At 24.9% G+C, this 16694-nt stretch overlaps 1 protein-coding gene across 7 annotated transcripts in view; it reads left to right on the top strand.

The window, feature by feature from the left end:
• Window positions 1-351: 351 nt before the first annotated feature.
• The window catches only part of LOC112691166 (SUMO-conjugating enzyme UBC9-B-like), a 17497-nt gene continuing 1154 nt past the window's right edge, over window positions 352-16694 (top strand). The window contains exons 1-5 of one of the 7 annotated variants that reach the window (XM_025565320.1): window positions 8492-8586; window positions 12906-13012; window positions 15129-15198; window positions 15568-15651; window positions 16383-16500. In XM_025565320.1, coding sequence (XP_025421105.1) covers window positions 15133-15198; window positions 15568-15651; window positions 16383-16500 — 268 coding nt within the window. In that variant the 5' untranslated portion in view covers window positions 8492-8586; window positions 12906-13012; window positions 15129-15132. The other 6 variants (XM_025565317.1, XM_025565321.1, XM_025565316.1 and 3 more) reach the window with 6 other exon arrangements.

Here is a 16694-nt window from a genome sequence, read left to right as displayed (position 1 = left end):
ATATATATATAACCGTATTATTGACAAAATGACTAACGGTTTTGCTGAATGTAAAAACATTATAATATTACGACTTAATAACATTTCACAATTTAGGCTAAGTTCATGAAAAACATTAACCCTTAACTAGTATCGTCGGGTTAAAAAATACCCATGACATTTTGTTCTAAGTTTTCTTCAATAGATCGCACTTTTTTCACTGTAGAATATCTCAATGCTACAAACAACATATTACGTCTTTTGTTATTAACAATTATTACGTATTTCGTATTAAAAAATCTATTTATATCGGTTTCGAGTCATAATAGACTCGATGATACCAGTTACGTAGGGTTTTTCTTATATTTTGCCATCACGAAAAACAACGAAGGTGTTACGTGTGTTCTAAAGATACGAAGTATTCAAATGTTTGTTCTGTAAACAAAAAACGATTTGTAAAACAGTGGCGTTCAAGTATCAAAGTGTGTTAATTGTATGGATACAGAGTAACTAAACATTTTTATTTTTATTATTTTATGATGTAAGGAACTTTCCAAATATATTTGATTTTTTTTTATTTGAATTTCATTGATTTACTAAATTAACTGTTTAATATTTGAGTAATATTTAAAATATATTTATACAAAAAAGTCAAGTCTTAAATAATAACCTAATACCTAAGCTTTTAAATTTGTTTGTAGTAATTAGTTAGTCAAAAAAACTAACCTAACCTAATCTATTAATTATAAACCTAAGGTGAATAAAGTATATTAAATAATTCATAATATTATGTAACTTTATAAGTCAACTAAATGTTATTTCAAAAATATTTTTTTTAAATTAAGTAAAAGGCAATTTTTAAAACACCATAAAATTTAATGTCAAAAAACAAAACTTCAAAATTAATTTGGCTCTAAATTTTCTTTACACCTTCATATCAAGTGATAATTTCAAATTTTTATTGTAGAATAGGGTTATCCTGTTGACAGTTGGTGAATACGCTGATACGTAGAAACGTTTATTAGTTTATTACTATTTACTAAGAACATTTAAAATATGAAATTGATATATCTAATAATTTAAGAATGAAAAATATATATAGGTACCTATACTTATAAATTATAAATTATAATACTAATATTTGTTATTATAAGTAATAGTTAAAATAATTATTTTTACCTATTATATTTAAATATAAATTTACTCTTTTGTAATCGGAAAATATAAAGTACCTAATTTACATTAATTATAATTTAAATATAAATATTTAAAAATGTTATCTAGATGTTTAATTATTTATCTTAGATAACATATTTTTTATTTATCTATATAAGATAAAAAATAAAAAATACCTATCTAGATAATTTGTCTAGAAAAAACACAACACTAGTTATAACACAGGTTTACTATACAAAAGTTTGATTCCGGGAAAAAAAAATTATTTTACATTATTAAATTCTTGCTTACACTGACAATTCAAAATATTAAAAATACATTCTTGGTTTAGACGCAAGGGCAGCAAACATATAGACACACTAGAGCTTCCTCGAGTTCGGCTCTAAGGTCACAAAGTTAATTTTATTAAAAACATGAAAATTAAGTTAAATAAATAACTAAAAGCCTAATTGTATACAGTCAACTCGCAATATTACGAATTTCAAAGGACCGAGCAAAAAGTTCAGTATATCAAAAGTTCGTTATACCGAAATTCGTTGTATCAAAATCATAAATCAACAAAAATCTTTTAAACGAGATTTCAATGAAATGTTAGATTTCTATAATTACATACATACATATTAAATATTATCACATATTTTATTAGTTACATACATTTATACGTTAGTTGATATTTATTATTTAATCATTTTTTTTTTTTTTTACTTATTGTGTACGTATATATTTATATATTTCTTTAATTTAAAAAATCGGTTATTTTTGTTTGTGTGTAGCCACTTGCACTTATGCGATCAATAGTGTTGTTCAAATTTAAAATGGTACAAAACACATTATCATCGATGTCATATCTCTGTAAATAATTTAAGATCGCGCGGAAACTTGATTTAGCTTCCTTCGAGCTTACATGGGACTGTAACGGAACATACTAAAATAAACTCCACAATAGCAAGTTTAATTTATATTTAACAGACGTGTATCGTTATGAACGACGACATGAAAGTTATGTTTTCGCTTAATAATAGCCGAAATATATTCTTAAAATTTCGCTACATTGCGAGAACTGTGACCAAAAAACACTTCGTTCTATAGGGACTAATATACATTTAATTTTTCGTTGTATCACAAGATTATCAAAGGACCGACAGTTGTATTAGTTATACCGCGAGTTGACTGTACTAGAATAAACAATATTACAGAAACAAATAAAACAAATTAAAATGGCATGTACATTTTTACTACCCCATTTATATTAATAAGAAATTTTTAAAATTTCTTATAATATCAGTATAAATAAAATATCAAAGTTTTCTCGAGTGTTATTGTATATGTGCAATTATTGACGACCATTTTTGATTTAAAAAATCATTAACGAGTTTAAAAAATGCACTAAGCGCATGAATATTTGTATATATACTGATATATCTACTAATTCATATACTTAAAACAAGCACTTATATTTTATTTAAATTGATTTAATTAGAAATATTTAATAATTTTTAATTAATTAATAATACTTTGTCATGATTTTAAGAATATTAACCACAGAATAGTTCTATTTTTATTCTTTTTAATTACAATCCAAATATTAATCATCTTCACTATATTATATTTTTGATAGTAAATGATTACGATAAGATGATAAAAATAAAATATGCAGATATAATAATTACAAAAAACAATTTACCGTATATGAGTGATTGTTACGTATTATAATATTTTATTTGATAAACTAACTTTAACACAGCTTTTTTTAAACGTTTTTCTTCGTTGTATCTGACAGTAAAGCAATAAATGCATGACGGTTATTTTGAAATACTCATTAGGTAGACTTGCATTTCAAATGTTTTACATGAAGAACAACTTTATTTCCATTCCCACCCTCTTACATATTATTTAAGTCTATGTGTGAAACCCTGGAAAATCGTAATGTATAATTATTAACACACATTTATTTTCTTGAGCGATTTGTTTTGAATAATTTACTTCCATTATGATTTATTTCGAAATATATAACAATTTTAAAATCCTATATTTATTCTGTTATTATTTATACATTTTCTAAAATTAGTTGCTGCGTATTTTAATAATACATATAATATATGCATAATATAATATATATAATATATATAATATATTATAATATGTATAATATAGAATATATTTTAGTAGATTTTAACTTATGAATGCTGACCTAATAACATTAATACGTACGTTAAATACATATTGAAAAAATTATTTAAATATGATTATATTTAGAATATGAAATTAAGAAAAATAAAATTAAAATATTAAAATAATATTTTAATATTTTAATAGTTCAATAATATTTTAATATTTTTGTTTTATTTTTCTTAATTTCATATATTAAATATAATCATATTTAAATAATTTTTTCAATATGTATTTAACGTACGTATTAATGTAATGTTATTAGGTCAGCCTTCTTAAGTTCAAATCTATTAAAATATATTCCACCTCAAGTCATTATATATTTGAACTGACCATTATAACATGTATCGATGAAAAATTTTAAAAAATGTGATTGCTTTATAGAATACTTGAAAAAGCGTATTAAATACTATGTATACTTTTAGAAAATATTACGTTTACAATTAAGAGTTCACTTTAAGTTAGGAATAAAAATTATTAAAATGATCATATAATACAATATAAAAAAATACATTTATTCATTTATTATTACATAATAATTTTAGCAGAAAAAAAATCCGTGGTAATATCTATATATGAGTATATATATACAGCCAAGTTTTGAATCACACACTGTTTACTGATACAACAATCTACGAAAGTATTTATTTTAATTTTACGATTATAAGTTTTTTTTTTTACTTATCGATATTCAATTTTAATTACGCTGCACAATATACTTTCATAATCCGTAAAAACAGTCGTTACAGAGGCCAAATGTCCAATTGTTAGGTGCTAGAAAATTTTAAAAATTATACACGATAAACTGAATAATCGATGCAATCCAAAAGACTATTGTCTTTTACTGTCATAGTACTGTCAATAATTCGGTAATACTCGTTTGCGTACAACGAAAAACGTGAAAACCAGCTAATATAAATTTTAACCTAAAAAAATTTAAATTTTACCACGCTTTTTACCTTAATCCGCTATCTTCATTTAACACACTTTTTATTTTAACCCGCTATCTTCATTTAATACGCTTTTTACTTTAACACGCTATTTTCATTTAACACGCTTTTATCCTATTCTTACACGCCGTGCGGACATTATTTGAACTTGCTGTTTTGGAAATCATTATAGGACGATAGTAGAAGTACTTAGAAATGCACTCATACCACTTTCAAAACTCTAAGTCCAAAACTTGATTAACTACGATTTTATAAAATCATGTACTGACGAATGACGAAAATAACGAAATTTTAAGAAGGGGTATTGAGTTCATACAACAGTGGAGTGTGTCAGATTTGTAAATTCACCAATAATCCAATTTTCGTCCCATCATTTCTAAAACCATACCGATACTTTTTTAGGGTTTATCCTCATGCTTTTGAAAACTATTGGAGATTTTCTAATTTCGACCTCTATAATACATAACATTTTCTATTTAAGAAAGTAGATAGCTATTCTGTATTTTTTAACAATAATATACTTAATACAACTTACAAAAAAGTGTTGGTTCGTTATAAACAATTGTTACTATTACTTAATCATTTTGTAAAACTTTATAACCAAAATAACTTGATTATTAGGTACTTTATATACATATATGGATATACATGGATATATACTTTATATACATTATAAGCTAATTTTTAAAGTTTTTTTATTTTTCTCATAAATGATCATTATATGGATTATTCCAAATCATCAGAACCAATAATATAATTAGCAATATATTCTTATTGAATATTATACATATTATAATAATTAATCATACATCTACAACATATTTTTTAGTTGCATTCAGAAATAGATGAAAAAATGTGAAATGATAACAATTTTCAATATGCAAATGATTTTATATTCAAATAAGTATTATTATATTGAAGTATTGATTGACTTAAAATCTTCTATTGATATTATAGTATTAATATAGAATTGTATTTTTGTTAAAACACGAGTCACTCATTTGTGTATCAGAAACACTTTATTTTTTAACACTTCTAGCTGAGGTGTTATAGTAATTAAATTGATCATTAGAAATGTAGGATACCAATATATTTTTTAATATATTAAATTATAATTAATAATATTTGAAACAGTTTATTGACATTTTAAAAGTCAACCCGTAAAGCTTTATTGTTATAAAATATTTTACATGTAAGATTGTATATCAATAAATAATATTCAATAATCTTTGTAATTTTTTCAGTGCTACATTTCATATTTGTGAGTAACACTTCTAGGAGGAAGTGTTCATAGACCAAACAAAAAAAAAAAAAAATTGTAAAACCAAAATGATAGTACCTAGTAGGGCCTGAGAGAAGAAACCAACAAAACGCTGACATCCTCTTCACACAATTTTTTAAATTGGATTAATTTAAACTAATAGTACAATCACTAAAATATTATAGTAAAAATCTTACTTAAAATATTAAAGAACAAAAAAGCTCATAAAAAAGAAATTCGTAAAATTTCAATTTGGAGTGGTGCTGGCGAAACGCACAAATTATTTGATACAATATTGCATGGAAACAACGATCGAGCGAATTTCGGCGATAGTCGTACAAATTCATGCTAATTGCGTGCTAAATAATGACTATGAAAAGTATAAAAAATGTTTGCGTTTGGATGGTGCTAGCGAAATGTTTCTCCAGCACCACCCGTTAATTTTTTCGATTCCGGAGAAATGAATGACATGCAAATTGCGAAATTGGTCATACAAATTCATGCTGATAACGTGATAATTATTGATAGTATAAAAAATCAAATTTTCCTAATGGACGGTGCTGGCGTAATGCACGTCATTTTACAATAATGTAAGTACAATAGTAAACAGAAATCCATTTCTCAAAAAAGAACGCGCAATCAACGTACTATGTAAACCACAGACTAAGGTTGCTCTAAGACAGGCGTGCCCAACCTTAAATCGTTTGAAATAAAATTACAACTTTTTAAAAACCAAATATTAAAGCAAAATTTTTTACATTTTAAAACGTGTCAAGAAATTAAACAAAATTCTTTAATTGACGTTCCGACAAATCATTTTGTGAGTATGTTGGAACAATTATCAATAGAATTTGAAAACCGTTTCCAAGATTTCAAATCACATATGACTTCATTTCAGCTGATTGAAAATCCATTTCTGTAGGATGAAAATAATGTTCATGAAACTGTTCAACTTGAACTTATTGATTTAAAAACAAATAATCATTTGAAAGATTTATATAAAGATATCACAGATAAAAATACAGATTTAATACATTTTTATAAGACTCTTACTGATGATTTTCCAAAAATAAAAGAATTATCAATGCGTATATTTACATTATTTGGTTCTGCTTATATTTGCGAACAAACGTTTTCACGCATGAATTACGTAAAATGTTCAGAAAGATCTCGTTTGACTGATGAACCCTTACACTCCTTGTTAAGAATTGGCGTTACACATTTCACTCCGAATATTGAAAGATTTGTTAAAGAAAAACAAGCCCAAATTTCACACTAATTTATTTCTATTAATATTCTAAAATGTATTATATACTTAAATTATTTAATTATTTATTTATTTGTAGGTAACATGTTTTACATTTACACTAATTTATTTCTATTAATATTCTAAAATCCAATGAATTTTTTTTTTATATAAAAATTAAAAATTGTAAAATATTTTATATTCTTTTCTCTTTTTAGTTTTATTGCACATATATTTAGAAAATTAGAAACAAAAATATGCTCTTAAATAAAAGTATGCAAATTGTCGAATCAACGATTGCAAAATGAAAACTCGTAAGCGGACCAATAGGAGATGTTGTAAAAAAGAAAATTCATGCCGTTACAGAAAAAATTCCAGGTTATATTGGTTTTATATCAATCAATGACATAATAAGTGGCAGACACCCTTCTAAAAATTTGGAATTATCGCCTTCTGATATTATGCGCTTCAAATATGTTATAATCAACCCATGTAGGTTGATGTGGAACGATCATTAAGTCGTTTTAAAAATATTTTCAGATCTAATAGGCGACATTTAATATTTGATAATTTAAAAGATATTGTAATAATTCAATGCAACAAATCATTTTGATAATTTAATAATTATAATTTTTTTTTTAATTACATTTTTTTCCTACATATTTAGATGTTTTTAGCACATATTTTATAAATTACACTTACATACATATTTACATATTTCTGTATTTTATTACATATAAATCCGTTCCCTAGTAATCAGTAACGTGAATTTTATACCTCAAAAACAACATACTAGCATAGAACAACAATAGTAGGATGCCGTATAATATATAATTATATAATTTAGCAATATGCATAAAAATGTTTTAATTGAATCTGAAATTTCACTATGGGCCCGAGCCTAGGGGCCCCACCCCTATATACGCCACTGAGTTGTGATATAAGACCTTTATTTATTTATATGATCATTTTAGATCGCTTTTTATATAATTTCTATCCAATTTAAAAATATTACTAATGAAGGTTTTGAATAGTAATACAATTTATATACAGTATGTATTTAAAAGCGGAATAAGACGTATGAATTTAAATTTTACTTACCACTTGAATTTAAGTCCATTCTTAAATAATAATTACTGGTTTGACTCTTGATAAATTGTAAAGATACTTTGAACACAACTGGCGCAGAAATTAATTTATATTTTTTCAATCAACCGTATATTATACATTTTGTCTCTAATATAATATTTCTACATTTATCGTGTTTTTAAAGTGGTTATCATTGCTTTAGCATCCCTGAAGCTTATAAACGTTAATCTATGTAGTGTAATAGATATAATATTAAGTGAAATATATCTTATTTTTATCCTACTATTTTTCCATTTTGTCCGCCTAAAATTGAATTTTCGACCACTGTGCGGCGTTAGATAATCCTTTTACCTTAATTTAACTATGGAACACTAAAATAATTCGTAATTCTACAGACAGCAAAACTGTCGTTGAAAAACTGACTATCAATAAAATGAAAAACGATTACGAAATAAATATTACTTGAACTAAATAAAAATTGTACCCTCTTATGATATATGTCAATAAAAACGATAACATTTTGTATTATCTGAAAAGGTCGACGACATTAAATTACTTATAAATGAAATATATATAAATATAACAATAATTTGATGAACACATGTATTACAAACGACTCTATACTGAAACCGTTGCAGTGTTAAACGAAACATAAGGACTTCTATGACGCAATAGCGAAACAACGCTAAATGAGGCGATACATACATACTGTAGTAGTAAGTAATAGACTTTTTTGTTTTAATATCAACCAGTTTTGGGCTGTATTTTAAAACAATTATATATTGAGCATTTACATTATTTTCAATACAATTAAATTGATAAACTTAGTTAATTTACAAAACTGTCCAAGTCTTCTTCTTCTTCTAATACCAAAAGAAATAGTTATATTTTATGTAATAGCAGCATTCTTATTTTACTTTTATGAGAAGAAAAATAAATAAATTATAGTTACTACTTCATTGCCAAAAGATGGGAAACCTACAAATGAAATGTATAAAAATCGACACAACGAAGAATTGTATTCATTATATTTTATTCATTACAAGAACATTTTATAAATTGTAATTCGGTTAAGACTTATTCACGATATACATTTAATTATTCTGAGTGCGTCATGGACATCTTGGATTCTTAATGATTTTTATTGTTTTTAGACATTCGAACAAATTCAATGAATATGACTAAATAAATGTGTAAAAGGGTCGAAGTTATAAGTTTGACAACTTTTAAAATTTTTATTTAATGTAATAAAAATTTACATTTAAAATGCATTGCTTATAATTAATTATATATACGCAAGAATAATAAATTGATAAATTTAACCAAATTATTTTCTATAATTTTATATTATGTATATTGATATACAGGTATTAATTATAATAATAAAAACATCCACCATAACTATGATAACACCATACGCAATATAATAGACTCAATATATTATATACTTATTTATAAAATTATAATGTTAAAGTATATTTAGGGTAATAATTACGTAATAATAAAAAATTCAGGTTATAGCAGGAAGAAAATGAAAAAATGTTTATTTTATATTTTTATAATTATTAAAATATGTTCTTACTGGTATAACCTGCAGGGCCAAATTAACCTATGTGCAAAAGGAGAATTTGCTTCAAGGCGGCAAATTTAAATTAAATTTAAATTAATAAATAAAACTGCCACAAAAAAAATAAATATATTAATTACAATAATTATTTAAGCAAAAGTTTTTCAATTATGATTAGAAAAAATTAATATGTAGAGTGTTCCATAAAGTGTGCAACTTTTGAATCTGACGCCATTTTTATATGCATTGTTGGAAGGCCTGTTATTGTTATTCTTAGTATTTTCTATGACTCTGATTTAATTTTCAGTCGTTGTTTTTTTTTAAATGTTGAATTGTACAATTTAGATATAGAAACAAATTCTGTAGAAAAGTTAGTACCTAACCTAACTATTGTTCAACATCTTCCGTTAGAAGACAAAAATACTTTTACATCAATGCTGAGAATACTAAAAATATCGTATTTAGAGGCATCGTCCTAATATCGAAAATATTTTAAGAATTATTTGTATTTTACATTCTTTAAATGCAAGTGACAAGAGATCGTTTTCTGTTTTGAAACGTGTAAAAAATTATTTAAGATCGCCATTAATATCAGAAAAAATGTCGAATTTATCAATTTAATGCATATGATCTGATTTGGTTGAGGAAATGAAGTAGGAAAAACTGATACAACAATTTGCAACTATTAAATATAGAAAAAACATACATTCAAAGGAAAAAAAATTAAATTTTCTTTTTTTTTTTATTAACGTTAATACTAAAAAATCACTTAAATTGTTATTTGTATTTTTTTTTTTTTTTTTTTTGAACCAATTTATTGATATTCTAATTTTATTTTGTGTCTATTTTCCATTCATTAAAAAAATTCTTTGGAAAACTATTCTGTGACATTAAACATTTAGTTATACTTTTTAGTGTAAGTAGATTAATTATTATATTAAGTATATTTTATAATAGTATTTTATTTTTTTAATTTATACATAGAAATCAGGAATTTTTTGTTTGGTTTCATTACAACTTTATTTTTTTGAGAGGGAGGGGCAAAAATGATTTGCTCTAGGGCACTGATAACCTGCATTCTTTATTAATAATTTAATAGAAATTAAATTAATCAATAAATTATTTGATTCGTTATAGAAAACACAAAATTCATTATTTAATTATACAGTTATTATAACATATGTGACATTTTAAATTAAACAAAGTTACCGCTGCATCGTAATAATTTTTACTTATAGTAAATAATTATAAAATCTATTAAAATAATAGGAAATTACTGGGTGGAAATTTTGTATAGTTACAAAAATACGGAAAAATCTACAGCATATCGGTTTTTGAAATTATTGAATTTTTTGTTTTTGTTGTAACATAAAAATAATAATTAAGTGTCATAATATGATCGCTATGGATTAGGTTCTGTTTTCAAAAGATTATTTTTTAACTGTTAATACAAAATTTACATTTGAATATTTCCTTGATTATCTTTTTAAATATGTTTATAAAATATTTTTGATTTAACAATATATCTGAAAAATATAATAAAAAGTTTTTCATATCATATGTTTATCACTCATTCCAAAAAAAATATGAGTTTTATAGAAAAAAAATACAACTGTTTAAATATACAATTTTTTAACTCTTAAGATCACCATTTTCACTACATTTAAATATAATATAGTTATCACATGTTACTGTCAATAAATCGTATATCTTAATGACTTCAGACGTCTATCGTCCACTTTGACATTTTTGTGAGTAGTATGATTATTATGTACCTTGTTCCTACTATGTCGTACTCGTATGTGAATAAATGATAGACATTCATAATAGAGTTAATTTTCGTTTTTCTGTTCGGACTGTTTTGTAGTATTATTTTTACATTGCATATAGACGAGTGAAAAATTATACGCATTTTTAAAATGAACGAAAATGAAAATGAAACAAAAAAAGAATTCATAATTGTGTTTTTAACGATGAATGGTTAAAAGATCAAATATTTTCTGATTGGATCGCTAAACACAATAACCCTAATAAAGCTCGATGTGTATTATGTCAGACAGTTTTTAGTGTAAAATATAATGGTGTTAAAGCTGTAAAAACACATCAAGAATCAAAAAAACACGGAGAATCTGTCAATTCTATACATAAATCGTCCACCATAAAAAAGTTTTTTCTTACAAAGAATGATAAAGATGAAGACAAAATATCAGTCGTTAGGGTACGATACGGTTAAAGCCGAACTAGTTATAAGAAATAACATAACATACAATTGTTCTGAGTTCTTTGATGAAATACAAAATGAAAAATATTTATTAAACACCGAGAAAAATGCCACTAAATATAAATTTAAAAGTTTATAATAGTTTAATTTATAAGTTTATAGTTAAAGTTTAACATAATGTAATATTAATATAATTAATTTTTTTATTTTAATATATGAAATTAATTATATAATTCGTCAATTTATTATATTAATATTAAAAATTCACGGAAAATGAGGACTTTTTTTTTTTGTACACTTGGGCCGGTATTTTTCAAATTCCAAAGTTGGCAACCCTAGTCATGACGCGCCGTTTAACAAAAATGCCTCTTTTAAGATTTTTAATATTTGAAAAACTAAACGTCATATTGAAATTCTGATACTTGCATCTTCTTCAACACATAAAACCACACATTTATACGCAAATTAAATTTCAAAAAGTGTTTAGGTAGATAAATCGTTGTGTGAAGTTAAGAACTTTTACACGTATAAGATAGGCGATTATAATGAGTAGAGCCCAGTGACGCGGCTATTCTACATTTCTTAATATCTCTTAGAATGATAATTTTTTTTTATCGGATTTTCACCAAATCATTTCATATAGTCGAAGCAACAACAGCAACAATAATTTAACATTTAAAAAAAATTTAAAGAATTTTTTTGTGTGTTCTGTGCTCTTTTAAAAGTAACAATATGGATATAGTGTATTATTGTATTATATTTAATTTGTTAATCCTATAATTAAGGATATTAAATTTGAAGTCGTATCTCCACAACCAGAATTCACGAGCAACCACTGTATATGTAACTAATAATTTCGTAATCGGAATTGGCTAGACAGAATTAAAAACATTTAAATTGACCAAGTATAAACTATGGATTTAGATTTAATTAATTCAATAATTTCAATTAAAAATATAATTATAATATGTTTACTATGTAAATATGCTCATACGGTTTATGTTTCAAGGATCTATACTGTTAATATTTTTGGACAATAATATAACTTATTTTCTTAAATTCAAAGTCATATAATATAATTTATTATATTATTGTTTCCAAAAAAAATACGAAAATGTTAGTTTTAAGAAAAATATATTTTTCTGAGTTCCTTTGTTGTATGATATTAATCTATTGTAGAATTAATTGAATTGGAAACGGATATCTTCTACAGGAAGGAACGAAAACTAACCCATATTTTTAATTAGGTATTCCAGTGACGGATTAAGACGGTTCGACGGCAAGCATTTGTCGCCGCTGTTACCTGACGTTTACACAAGAACAACCGGTCGCTTTGCATACCCTATGATTGTCGGTACGGAAAACAAACAATAATATAACACGCTATTTGTCAATTGGTTTGATCAATTTGGTTTTTATAATCTTCCTAACACACCGACAACATCCGACGTATTATATCGAATGGTGGGGAGAATTCTTCGTATAATATCCCTACCCGTAGAGCGCCTTCGATATTCTGCGACGGTACATGTATCGAATAAGTGCAGTTGTGCACACGGTCGTTTACACGTAAGAACATTTTAAAATTTCAATGTTGTGTTCTAAGACACCTAGATGAGTGCTTTTTTGAAGGATCGACGTCGTCAAAACAATTCGTAAGTAGTAATACTTCAAATATAATCGATGTTAACGACATAAGTACTTTTTAAATATCATCGTAATATTTTCGAATTGACAGGAAGAACCAGGCAACTCCTATTTTCTTTTCAAAATCGAGGTCTATATATATATATATATTCTGATTTAGAAAAAAATCGTCCATCATTTTTTTGTAACAACCGGGTAGACGTGATTATTATTTCGCCCGATAGAATGCAAAATGAGCCATCTGGTTGTGCGTGTTGCGGGCAAGAACATGGTCATGGGCGGAGCTACCGTGTTTTCGCGCGGAACGGTTATACTATATATTATTATTATTGTTATCAGCGTTGTCACACATGATACATTTTTCGCTATCGCCTATGTCGTTCCCGCGTAATAATGCTTACTGTTCATAACATTGGTAATAGGCCAAATAATAATTTGACGTTATTATGCAGATTTACATGTGTTATATTTCTTTTCGGTACTTTTCAGTTTTCCCGACTACCACTAGTCTAATTTCGTTATATAGACTGTACATAGAAATATTAAGATATTTATCTTATTATGTCTATGAGACTGTACGTATCAGTAAATCTCCGTCATCAGCACTGTTGAACGATAATGTTTGTCGCCTCCAACCGACGTTCAAATTTAATTATTTTAGTTATAATTTAGTATTTACAATTATGAATCTTTGGAATTTACGTAGTAGTGAAAAAGATGCCGTTGAATTCTTTCAACAGAAGGGTTTACTTCCGAGACACCGTCAATGTAATAAATGGTCATAAAAAAATTATACATCAGGAAAAATTTTGTATTTTAATATATTATAAAGACTCTCCACTTCTCTGAATGTATGTGATAATACACGTTATACTATAATATACATAGAATTAACTATATAAATTATGAATTCATGTCGGTTGTGACTTTGAGGAGGTAAACGAGATAATAAAATTGAGACTCTCAGTAGTCGAGATAACAGTAAAGTACCTTCTTTTAAATAAAAGTTACTTTACAAAAAATATTTTCTGATTTATTAACATTGAGAGTTATTTAAAAACTTCTTAAATGTAATTTCATAATATTTTTTTTGTTTATACCAATAAATATAATATTATTAGATAAAATATGACTTACAATACAAAATATAAATAAAATCTTTTGCCAATCCTGGACAAAAACGCTCCATTAAAAAATACTGAAAAAACAATTAAATTAAAACTTATAATTTATTTTTAAGATATAATTATACATAAACTTGCAGTTATTAATTAAATAATAATTAAGTAACGATTTCCAAATTTCAAAATAAAAATTTTACCTTTGTAAGTTTTAAAATTCAAAATAATTCTTTTCTGTAATATTTGAAAAACGGAACTGCATGGTTATTCCACTAAAATCTTCAATTTATCTTGTCATAATAATTACTATACTTTTATTACAACTTCTTTTTAAAATAATTTTGTGTTTAATTTGGTACTACAAAGTATGCATTTAATAAATATATATATAGTATATATAAATATATTATAGAATTGTTAATGTGATTTAATAAGACTCAAATGATTATTTTAAAACGTAATATGTTTATTTGCATGATTAATTATTTTAAAAATTTGAACTGATTATAATAAAGTCCAATCTGGTTATTGAATTAATGTAGATTATAGCATCTAAAAGTATCATTTATTTTCATCTCTTTATTATATTCATATGTATATTTTATTTATATTTATTAAAAATAAAAATAAAAATTATCATATATTTAATAAAATGTATGGTTTAATCTAAAATTAGCATTGAGTAACTTTTATCATTTTCAGGAATATGTCCGATATTGCAATTAATCGATTAATTAAAGAACGTAAAAAATGGAAACGGCATCAACCATTTGTAAGTGATGTTACATCAATTATTAATTATATTATAAATGTATTAAATGTATATTCTAACAATTATCAGTCTTATAACTTTATATAGATTATTATATTAAGTTTTCTACTATATTCATGCTTTCAGTAGTATACTGACGTTTCAGACCCATTACAATTACCTTCTTTAGACTATGATTGAACAAGCACCCTAAGCAGACATTTTGCTATGGGTCTGATATTTCAACATAAGTAATACTTAAGACATAGATAAATCTAAAAATGGCATCCATGAAAATTATAATACATTTTAATTTTAATAAATTATAAAAGAATTTTACATTATAGATGTGTTTGTACAAATAACTAATTTACAAATATATGGTTATAGGGTTTTATAGCTAAGCCAATCAAAAATGCAGATGGCACATTGGATTATATGAATTGGGAGTGTTATATTCCAGGAAAAAAGAATGTAAGTATTAATTACATACTATTATATGACAGATTAGCTGTTATAAAATATTTTTGATTTATAACAAACAACAGCTTCATAGCAGTTATTTTACATTTTTATATCTATAGTTGGGTTCTTACAATCTTAACTTTCTCTCAATATTAACTTTCACAGTTAATCATTGTTTCTTTTTCCTTCAAGACAATTATTAAATGTGCAATGAATTGCTATTGAAATACTTTTCTAATATACTAACTGTTGGAATAATTAATCTGTTAACTTACTAAAAAGATAGTAATTTTCAACAATTTCAGTCTTGGAAACCAGGCTTAAAAACCACAAATAGAATAATATTTTATTGTAAATTAAAAAAAAATTTGCATCTCTTAAATGCTGTGGCTCTGGAAAAATATTTGTGGTTAACAAATAATCTAATCTAATCTATTCAATATTCTTGAACTTAACATTTGTACTGATATGGCAGTTAAAATATGATGATCTATATGAATTAGTTTATATTATGAAGTTTAACATACATGATGTAAACTATGAACTTTTATAACATCCATATTTGTAAAAATATATAAAATAATATATATATATATATATATATATATGTAGTTTATAGGAAATATTTGTATTTATTTATAACTCAGCCGCATGATAAATATTTTAATATTACAATATTTATTTATTATTTATTGGTGAATTTATTTCAATAAAGCAATGGCTTAAAAATAATTTTTCAGACTCCTTGGCAAGGTGGTATGTACTTTTTACGTATGATTTTCAATGACGATTATCCATCCAGTCCACCTAAGTGTATATTTCAGCCTCCATTATTTCATCCAAACATTTCGGCAGATGGTATTGTTTGTTCATCATTATTGGTTCAGAATTATGATTGGCATCCAACCTTAACGATCAAAAATATTCTCTTAGGTATTCAACAATTTTTAAACGAACCAAATATCGACGTTTACGCACATCGAGAGGCATATTTTTTCTATAGCCATGACCGCATTTTATATAATAAGGAAGTAAGAGCACAAGCCAAATCG

This window comes from Sipha flava, unplaced genomic scaffold (assembly GCF_003268045.1).
Source record: "Sipha flava isolate LNK unplaced genomic scaffold, YSA_version1 572_pilon_pilon, whole genome shotgun sequence".
In the NCBI taxonomy this organism is placed as follows: domain Eukaryota; kingdom Metazoa; phylum Arthropoda; class Insecta; order Hemiptera; family Aphididae; genus Sipha; species Sipha flava.
The sequence above is the reverse complement of the archived record's forward strand: the minus strand, read 5'-3'. Positions and strand labels throughout refer to the sequence as shown.